The sequence below is a fragment of the Oryzias latipes genome, chromosome 20 (assembly GCF_002234675.1).
Source record: "Oryzias latipes chromosome 20, ASM223467v1".
Taxonomy (NCBI): Eukaryota; Metazoa; Chordata; class Actinopteri; order Beloniformes; family Adrianichthyidae; genus Oryzias; species Oryzias latipes.
Genome location: NC_019878.2, coordinates 11,839,144 through 11,850,162, shown reverse-complemented (window position 1 = coordinate 11,850,162; position 11,019 = coordinate 11,839,144). Strand labels below are relative to the sequence as shown.

The window sequence follows — 11,019 nt, the reverse complement described above, 5'->3', positions numbered from 1 at the left end:
TAAATGTTCTGATCCTTAAACAAAAAAAACTGGAATTCTATGATTTTGTTTTAAATAAAGTGATAGATATTTGCAAACTTTGTGATTACCCAGGTTTTCTCATTGTCCAGCACCCTTTTTTCCAAGTATGACTGATCCATGTTAACTAACGTTGACTGTACCAAATGCCTTCTCTGCGTGGCAGAGAGACTGGAGAAAGGGAAAAAGGGGAGTGTCCAGAGGGACTTACTGTTTCTAAGAAATGAAAAAAAGCCTCAGTGTGTTCAGGTGTTAGAATAGGATCCAAAGGGTTCCTGTAAGATACAGGAGCAGAGTTGGATGGACCGACCTGTATGCTGGAGCCCACACAGGACACCACCATGTTCAGCAGGTTGAAAAAGTGGCTTGGGGCTCCTGAGCCTCCATCTGCTCAAGCTGTACAGGCTAACACAGCTCCTGCCAAGGTAAGACCGGATCTAACTTTACTATTTTTATACATTTTAAAAAGAAACTCAAACATTTTATTGATCAAACTTAGACTGTAACACAATTTTAGGATAAATTGTTTTACCTTTGAAAGGCAGAACGTTTTCCTTTCACATCATAGTATCTAATGTATTAATGTTGTGGTAAATTAAAAACAAAACGTGTTATTAATAAACTAAACTCAACTACTTTGGTTTTTCGATGGTGTTCTCAAAAATTTCGCTCAAAAGAAATGTTTGTTCAAAAGGTTTTTGCTTTAAGAGTGTAGCTCGTGTTCAGATACGATGATTAGAATTTCATGACCCAAATACATCATCTTTTTTTCATGTGTTTTGGAAAATATTCAGACTTAACGGTGCAAGCAGAGGTATTCCGAATGTGTCCTCTGGGCCGTTTGTGTGCAGGAGAAACTGCCTGAAAAGAAGGATGATCAAGCAGACGAGAAAAAGGAGGAACTTGAGAAGAAAGAGGAAAAAAAGGAGGATGAAAAGGAAAAAGACACAATAAAGGAAGCAAAACGGCAGGAAGAAAACAGAAAAGAAGAACCTAAAACAGGTGAAATGCTTGTTTATGTTGCTTAGATATTATCTAAGGTTTCCAAGCTACTTTTGTAGTTAAACTCTCCTTCTTTCCATCCATGGCCTAAAACAAAGCTTTTTTCACAATAAAGGTTTTAAAATAGCAAAATGTTTACACATTTTATGCACTGCATTTTACAAAAATGTTTTACATTTTGTAAAGTTGACATAAGTAGAGAATATGAAGATTTTTTTGTTTTTTTCTTTATTCCAAAAAAGTACATTTTCGTGCAACATTTATTTGAAGTCCTTACTTTTTAACATATGGTGACAGCGGGTTTAAGCCCGCTGTCACCATATGTTGAAGCGGTAATATTAGCTCACTATTGAGTTTCTGAGTACAACCTAATTGTGTTGCCATATTAACTGTGATGTTAAATTAATGTGATCAAATTTAGCTAGATGAACTGGCGCTCCTCTTTCTGCAAAATGTTGGCCTATCCCCACATTTTATTTTGAGCTGTTTTTTCTTACATGTTTTTAGTTTTTTTCTGCTGTAATTATCTTAATTATGTCAATCCTTAGTTCGTAAGACTTGACAATGAGATACAATAGCATATGCACACAAAAATAATCCTAAATGGATTGGGGCACCTCTTATCAGCTCCATCTACGACAAAAACGGAAGCATATTCCAACCGAACAAACTTAGGGACTTGCTTGTAGTTTCACGAAGATTTACATTTAAATCAGGTAGGAACCAAGTATTCTAAAATTAGTGATTAATACACATCCATATGTGTTTGAACTTTAACAAAAATATCCATGTTAGCATAAACATTGGGACTGATTGGAGGTCTTAAGTGTGTATTCAGACTGGGAAGACCGTTTGTTCCAGACCCAGTCCGCTTAGTTTGGTCCGTATCAGTTCTGAACCCAAATTGCATTGGATTGCTACATTCTGACTGTGTTTAGATCACGTGACCACTGGCTACGGTGGCCGTTTTGGTGCAGTTTTTCCGTTCCAAGGAGGGATTATATTCTGATTGAGGAATCTAACAGCGAACCGAAGCTCAGTACGATTAGAAACGAACTGAGACCACCTCCAAAGATGGGTCACAAAGTGGACCCTGGTTCTGGAACCTCTTGTTCTTGTTTATCGGGGAAAGCAAACTTTAGTTCAACTTAAGCAGACCAATGTATCCAGTCTGAATACACAAGAGTGTCAAACTGACTGAACCACATTTCCCTAAAAGGACATTCCAGATAAATTTACTTCATAAGTTTTGTTTGCATGATCTTATAGAGCTGGAACCTGTACTTTTTTTTTCTCCTAAAGGAACAAAAAAATAACCTAATGTCACTGCTGCAATATACTGTACATACCTGGCAGAACATCAGGGAGCTTTGCTTGTGCTTAGATCTTGTGTAGCTCTTTTACAGATAAATAATGAAAATGATAGTGGAAAGCAACCTTCTAGATTTTGGAAGGCTCGACTGCAGATCAATTCACAGTAATATATTGATATTGATTAGCGTTTGATTACCCTATGGGGCATGTACCATGTTCTTGTGGTACTTATAACAAGAAATTTAAACTTCTAAAATTGCATTGCTAAGCATTTCTTTATCCAAATCGTTGTGAATCAGGATCAGATAAAACATTTCTGTTTGAAACTGAGCTTATATGTGACAAAGAAAATACACTGCGCGGTCCACAAGCTCCCTGCTCTGAGCTCTCAGCAAGGGGAGGGGAAGAGGGGCGGGTTTGCGTGCCCATAACTCAGATATAAATTTCTAGTGAACTACTGCCGCCCTGCAGAAACTGTCCTAGAAAATTACACAGGTTTTCTGATTTTAGCTAAAAACGGTATTATCATATTTAAATTTGAACGCTTCAAAAATAGATCGAAAGATGAGACTTGAATAAACTTATTGATATTGCTACACCATTATTTTTAGTTCTCTACCAATTCTTCTGCTGCAGACTCTTCAGCTGCACCTTCTGCACCTGCTGCACCTGCGCCCGCTGCACCTGCGCCCGCCGCACCTGCGCCCGCCGCACCTGCGCCCGCTGCACCTGCGCCCGCCGCACCTGCGCCCGCTGCACCTGCGCCTGCTGCACCAACTGATGCTGCCAATCCAGAGGGTGGTGAAGGGTAGGAATAAACAGTACACTGAATGCAAGGCTTAATGTGTTTATAGTATCCAAACTAAATTGAGCTTAGTCCACTTCTAAAGCTAAACTTTCTGCAGTATTTAATTTTCTATGATACATATTGGAATTGACGTTTCAATTGTTACCATACCTTTTATGTAAAACATGGTTTTTAATTCACTTCAGTTTTACTGTGAAACTGCCACTCATAAGGTCATTGAAAAGCAAAGCATTGAAAAACATGAATGCACAGGAAATGTCAGAAGAACTTATCATGAGAATCAGATTCCTATGATCAATTCTGGGGACTGAAATGCAGGTTTGGAGCGGTCCCAGAGCTAAACATGTAACTACAGATTAGGACTTGATGGTAGTTCAGTCAAAAATGGGAAATCTCTTTAAGTCACATCTGAAAATGTAGAAGGTGAGACTAGCAGCTCTGGGGTTAATATGTAAATAAAGCATATGATAAACTCAAACAAGACCAGATAAAGAACTTGAGAAAGTCATATAGGTGAGGGTGGCATCACACCATAATGTGTCAAATGCAGTAAACTCGGTAAACTGCATTCCATCACTGCAGTTGGCAGTCCACAGTTCTCAGGTATAAAGAGCTTCCTTTATCGTGCACTGGTAGGGTGACAAAGTGCATCTACTGGTAAAATCAATGCCTGGTTAAGCAACTGAACTAATTTAATCACATCACCACAAAAAAAGACTGTAGAATAAAATATAGGGGTTGCAAGAAAGACCAGAACTGCCAAAATCAGATTCTGCTTGTTTTTACCCATAGTTGCCTTTCCTGCTGCTAATTCCTCGTTCAGGAGTGTTACATCCAATATAAAATGGAATCATCCGATCAAGCAACAATAAGAGCAGGGCAGTCCAGGTCAGAACAAGAGCAACATGACACATCAAAGTTGGAGGGCCTTAAAAATACCATAGGATGTTCAGAAATATCATCTCCATGATGTAACCCACATCCAAGCAGGAAAAAGTGTTATTATAGACGGGCCAAATGAAAAGTGAACCAAAAACCTTCAAGTTTAGAAAGTATAGGTCAAGCAGTTGGAGCAGTTTATAAACCGCCTTTACATAAATATGAGTGACAAGTCAATAAACAAGGGCTTAAAGTTTTCCAACTTGAAGGTTCAGAAAGACAGACTCAACAACCAACACAGAGATCAGCAGCTCTATACATATACACAGCTAAGAATAGCTTTAATTTCCTAAAACTCAGTCTATTTCAGTGACTCCTAATCCAGTCGGAGAGCATCGGAATTTGGAAAGCCATCTGCTGCAGATGCTGAAATCTGCCTGTGAACAGGTTTCTCTGCACCCCTCTGCCTCGTGTGTCCTCACCATAAGTCGTGTCTGTAGACCCTGCAGAAACAGCAGCTGTGGTCACTGTGTGACCCCCAGCATGTGACTTCTAAAGCGGCAAAGAAGCTTAGGGGCTTACTGGTGTTCGTGGCTGAGAATGATCAGGGATTCACATGCAAGCTGCACTGGATTGGAAAGAATTCAAATATCCATGTCTAAAGCAGCACATCAAAAACAGGGGCTGCATTCTGCATCCATCCAACACGTTTTATGTGTTTTCCTTCACTGACTTCTAAAACTATCTTGTTCTTCAGTGGGGAGGAACCTCCACCCCCACCTGTTGTCTATTTCCGCTACACAGATGACGTCCTCAGAGGTGTGATCAAAGCGTTAAGAGAACGAAAGGAGATCCTCAAAGAGAAAGTGATAGATCCTTATGCTACATCTCCAGAAATCACCCCACCTGTCAGTGAGTTTGGACGTATAGCTCGACCATCAGTTATGTTAGAAAAGCTGTGAGCGCAGCACGCCATGACCTTAACTTTTCTCTTCTATTTAGCTCCTGTTCTTAAAAAAGAGGACTACATCCGAATTCAGGAAGAGCGGCGGATAGCAAAAGAAGAGGACGACAGAAGGAAAGCAGAGGAGGCAGCTAAAAAGGCAGAGGAGAAGAAGAAGAAAGATGAGGAGAAACGGTTGGAGGCTGAGAAGAAAGCAGAGGAGGAGAGGCTGGCAGAGGAAGCCCGAAAGAAGGCCCAAATCCTTCCAGACATCAGCTGCTCCTGCTTTGACGTCCTCTTCCATCCCGTGGAGAGTATGATGGATTCCGTCTTAGGAACCACCATTGATCCGTTCACAGGTAGATCCCTGACGGCAAACTCTCACTTCTAACTCCCAAGTCCAACTCTGAACGCTACAAATCCTTTCCTTCTGTCAGATCGTCGCTACATCTCCTGGTTGACTCTGGTGGCCTTAGCCTACAACTACAACGTTTGGTTCTGTACCGCCCGGCTGGCTTTTCCCTACCACAACGAAACTGCCAACAAGTACTGGATAACCTGTGACATCATTTCTGACATCGTGAATGTCATTGACATCATCGTTTGGCAGCCTCGACTCCAGTTTGTCAAAGCTGGAGACATCATTGTGAGAACATTTTTAAAAACCAACATGTAATGCACATTTATAACAATATTAAGGAAATATTCATACATTTTTTTATTCTGTTTGCAGAAAGACAGAGCTTTGACTAAAGTGCATTATCGGAAATCCTACCGATTTAAGGTGAGAGTAAAATACATGTACATACTGCGTTTGAAATCACAAACAACAGTTTAGCATAAAACTTCAAGGAAACATTTTTATTTACAATTTACAAAGTACACCTGTCCAACTGCTCATTGAGACAAATCTGTAATCAGTCAATCACATGGCAGTGCATTTAGGCATATAAACATAGTCCAGATGATCTGCTGCAGTTCAAACCTATTATCAGAATGGAGAAGAAATGGGGTTTAAGTGACTTTGAACATGGCATGATTGATGGTGCTGGTCTGAGGATTTCAGAAAAGGTTACAACGCCGCAGCCTACCTGAGTATTGCTGCTGACCATGTTAACCACTTTATGATCACAGTGTAACCATCTCCTGATGGCTACTTCCAGCAGGATAAGGCGCCATGTCATAAAGCTGGAATCATCTCAGACTGGTTTCTAGAACATGAAAATTAGTTCACTGGACTCAAATGTCCTCCACAGTCTCCAGATCTCAACCCAACAGAGAACCTTTAGGATGAACGGGAGATTGGCATCATGGATGTGCAGCCAACAAACCTGCAGCAACTAAATGATGCTTTCATGTCAATATGGACCAAACTCTCCTAGGAATGTTTCCACTACCTTGTTGAATCTATGCCACCAAGAATTAAGGCAGTTCTGAATGCAAAAGAGGGTCCACACCAGATACCAGATGTATTTAATTAAATGGCCACTGAGTGTAGATTTTCTATGAATGTGACAACTATGTTTTGTGTAAACTATACTATTTACTTCTGTCAAATTTTCCTGATCCTAGTCATGATTGAAGACTATATTTCCCTCTGATTATGTTACAGAAGAGAAACAATTGTTTTATTTTATCTTTACAGACTGACATAATCAGCATCCTTCCACTAGATCTCCTCAGTCTGCAGTTTAGCTTCTCCTCCATATACAGACTCAACCGCTTCATCAGGGTTAGTAGACGGCTGATCCGATTTACCGAAACAGCCACAAAAAAGCATTTTTTACTAGTAGTTAGTAACATTTTATGAGGAGATATTCTTTTTCTTTTTGTCTTAGATTGATTCCTTCTTTGAGTTCAGTGATCGGCTAGAGAGCATCATGGCCAAAGCGTACATTTGGAGGTGAGTGTTTGAGAAACAAGCAAATGAAAAAAAACCTCCCATGCTTTTGTTTCATTCATTTCTGTCATTCTGGGAACTTTGCAGAGTGGCCCGCACCACAGGATACCTGCTCTACGTGCTCCATCTCAATGCCTGTGCGTTCTATGTTGCCTCCGTGCATCAGGGTCTTGCAACCACCACGTGGGTCTATGATGGAAACGGTACAGCGTATGTACTCTTTACCTTTTGACTTACTAACTCTTCAAAACTATGACGAACCTGGGAAGAGCCGCTCTCCATGGTGCTGAAAGTCAACCAGAGTGTTTCAAGTTCAAACTTGTTTGAGTTTATTGATTGCCTTGATAGTGCATTCTCTCAGAATGACAGAGTGACAGAAAAATCTGATTTGGATTATCGGCTTTTATTTTGCTACCTTTGTCTTGGCTAAATGATGCAGCAGTTGCTCAGTAAACAGGTAGAAGTTTGAAACAGAACTATCCAGGTTGAAAGCCAACTTTCTGTTTTCTGGTGATTTTCTGCCTTTGTTCATTAGTTTTAAAGCCTTCCATGAACTCTAACGGCACCAAAGACTTTGGTGTTTACTGCAAAATATTGTATAATATTTTTTCTAACTTCAATATAAAATAATATGCATGCAATGTGTTTTTCTGTCTGCAGATACCTGCGCTGTTACTACTTCGCAGTTCGCAGTCTCATAAATATCGGAGGCCTTCCAGAACCTGTGACCGTTTTCGAGATCATCTTCCAGATGGCCAACTTTTTTATCGGCGTCTTCGTCTTCTCTAGTTTAATCGGGCAGGTAAAGAAATTGAAGTTTTCTCTTAATTTGGGAACACTGTCTCTTACCTATTAATCCTCCTTTTTGCCTCATTTCAACTTGTTATAGATGAGAGATGTGATAGGAGCAGCCACAGCTGGTCAGACGTACTTCAGAGCGTCGATGGACGGTTGTGTCGCCTATATGAACACTTACACGATCCCCAAGTTGGTCCAGAACAGGATCAGGACCTGGTACAACTATACCTGGGCTGCTCAGGGTATGCTAGGTGAGAAATTGACTCTTCTTTATCAAACTTACAAGAAATGCAAGAACTGGAATCCAGTAGGTTAAAAAAAAACATCCAATAATAAAGACTTTGAGGTGCTCGGGAAGCCTTGAATTAAATGAATTATTCTTAGAGGTCAATGGTTGGAAAATCCTGTTTTGATCTTTTCAGATGAGTCTGAGCTGCTGGACAAGATGCCTCTGGTGATGAAAACCGCCATCGCCGTGGACATTAACATGGCCACCTTCCAGAAGATCGCACTGTTTCAGGTGAAGCAGAGTTGTCTAACAATAGAGTTACGATTCACTTCAATGATGAACCCAGGTCTGCTGAAGGAAAAAAAGTGTGTGCTAATGTGACTCAAGTGGGGGTGTCTGGCTTTCATATAAAGCATTAAAAAACATTTGAAATAAAATTTAAAATGAAATAGCCAAAGGATTCAATGCTGACCTACATGTATGGGGGTGAAAGCTCTAATAAATGCTTTGACTCTTACCTGTTTTTTTGTCTATTAAACCTATTTCTTTACATGCTTCACTAAGTACCCTCATATTCAAGTTTATCAGTAGACTAAACGGGTCAGAAAACACTCTATATTACATTTAGCGCCATACACTTTCAGTCAGAAATGTGGAAAAACATTAGGTGATTCATGCAGCCACGACAAGTCATAGATTCAGTGATTATTTAAAATATGGACTAAAAAATGTAGCTTGACAGCAAAACACTGATATATTTTCAAAGATCCTGGTCTCACCCTTAAATACTGTCTGCTTCAGGGCTGTGACCAGCAGATGTTGGTGGACATGTTACTACGACTCAAGTCCATCATCTATCTACCTGGAGACTTTGTTGTGAAGAAGGTGAGTGATGCTCATCAGCATGAGAAACAAATGAGTTTTTATGGAGTGTAACACTGACGTCTGTGCTGCAGGGCGACATCGGTAAAGAGATGTACATCATCAAAAGTGGAGCGGTGCAGGTGGTGGGAGGACCTGACAACAGCATTGTGTTTGTCACACTGAAAGCTGGATGTGTTTTTGGAGAAATCAGGTTGGTTAGAATGTTCCAGACTACTCCAAGTTTGCAAGTTGTATTTTTTACCGTACACGTACATTGAGAAATAAAAAATAAAAAAATGTTTAAAAAAACCCCATCTTGCAGTAAGTTGTGTTGCTGTCTTTGTATGGTTGGACAACCCTGGACCTGATGCTACAGACAAATAGGGCATTTGACATCCGTTCAATGACGCGCTAAACACAGGTTCTTGGAGGTACATTTAGCCACCAGTGTTCACACTAGGGAAGCAGGGAGGGACTTCTTTTTCTAGTGTTTAACCCTTGTGCTATCCTAGGCACTTTAACATTGGGAGTTGGGTCATCTAGACCCACTAGACAGTGCGCTGAACCTTTTTTCTTCAATGATTTGTGATCTTCACTGGTGTCCATGGATTACATGAAATCTTTCCACCTTTATCCACCTTTGTCATGGTAGTGAGAACACGTCAATGTAAGGGTGGGGTCATCTAAGATAGCACAAGGGTTAATAGTAAATCTTGCTCCTGTGTTGCTTGTTACAGACACAAACCTCATAATTAATTTCCAACAGTTGGGTCTCCAGTGAATTACAAGGGACATCATCCATACGTCACTACCAAATCAGAGTTCCTGATTGGTCAAAGTTTGACCTGGTTTAGCGTTTAACGCTCGTTCAGGTTTTGTTCGCAGATTATGAAACACTGACTTACGTCGACCTTTTCTATGGAAGTTGTCCCTCGAAAAAGCGTAGCTTTCAAGATACCTTTACACTGTGTCATGTGTTTGGCTGGAATTCTACGACCCCAAGTCTTTCATATGTCAGAATAGAGCTGAGAAAGAAAAAGCCTGGAGATTTGCACCAAGCCTCTTTTAACTGTAGGTGCTTGACACAGAGAAGTGTTCCAGTGTGAACACAATGGCTAGACACTCATTCAAGATCCTGTGTTTTTAGTGCCTTCTTGAACGTGTGTCAAATGTGGACGTAGCTTAGAAGCACCAACTCCACTTGCTTCCCTGATCTCCTAATCCAGCTTGTTTCTAAGTAGCTCAGGAGATTCCACAGTCTGACTGACTGTACACACCTGGTTAAGCATCAAGCAGTCCAGCTAGTGCTAGAAAACAGGTATTGTTGTTGCTCCTGCGGAGCAGCCCTGGTATCAACTGTTTGCGTTAGACCCGTTTCATTAAATTACATTTCTTTGTAATGCACTGCATTTCTGTTTTCCCTCCCCATAGTTTGCTCCAGTCGGCTAAAGATGGAGGAAACAGGCGCACAGCCAACGTGAAAGCACACGGCTTCGCCAACCTCTTCGTTCTGGAGAAGAAAGACCTGTTTGACATTCTCGTCCATTACCCAGAGTCTCAGAAAGTTCTGGCCAGGAAGGGAAGGTGAGAGACTTTTAGACACCTATGAACACTTGGGGCTCAATTTTTTTTTTCATTCTGATCCTGTATATGTGCTTCTTCTACCTCTTCAAAGACAACTGATGAAATCCAAAGCTCCAGCAGGACCTAAAACCAAAGAGGAGAAGCAGAAAGGGCTGGCGCTGTTTGGACAAAAGCCACCGACGCCGAAACTGCTCAAAGCCTTCGGCAACTTCCGCAAAGGAGGGATCCTGGATAAACTTAAGGTGAAGTCTTTCTGCTTGGAGAAACTTAATTTTCCTTACAAGAAAGTGTTCAAATTGATTTTTTTTGGTCTTCTGTTCACAGAAAAATGCAGAGGAGCAGCAATAGGAAGCCGACCAAACTGTTAGTGTCATTGTGCAGCTTGTATGTCATCCATCTGTAAATACAGCTGATTAAAATTGTTATAAAATTAAGTGGGCGGTCAGTTTTCTTCCACTTGGTTAAAAGAATAAACATTTTTGCGTCCGCCTTATGCTTTCTTACCAACTATTCTAGCTCTTATTTTGATATTAATTATTGAAAACTGAGTAAAATCCTAAACACGGATTATTTAACCCTTGTGCTATCTTAGATTACCCCACCCTTACATTGACGTGTTCTCCCTACCATGACAAAGGTGGATAAAGGTGGAACGATTTCATGTAATCCATGGACACCAG

General features: G+C 40.6%; 1 protein-coding gene across 1 annotated transcript; it reads left to right on the top strand.

Moving 5' to 3' along the window:
- The first annotated feature begins 252 nt into the window (after positions 1-252).
- Positions 253-10,773, top strand: LOC101156692 (cyclic nucleotide-gated cation channel beta-3-like). Its single transcript, XM_023950350.1, has 18 exons — positions 253-443; positions 870-1,020; positions 2,971-3,142; positions 4,779-4,933; positions 5,024-5,323; positions 5,402-5,610; positions 5,698-5,748; positions 6,610-6,696; positions 6,803-6,867; positions 6,952-7,074; positions 7,525-7,666; positions 7,754-7,913; positions 8,085-8,182; positions 8,693-8,776; positions 8,848-8,966; positions 10,187-10,339; positions 10,431-10,581; positions 10,664-10,773. Exons 1-18 carry the CDS (start codon positions 333-335, stop codon positions 10,685-10,687), a joined length of 2,355 nt encoding a protein of 784 aa, XP_023806118.1. The 5' UTR covers positions 253-332; the 3' UTR covers positions 10,688-10,773.
- Positions 10,774-11,019: the final 246 nt, after the last annotated feature.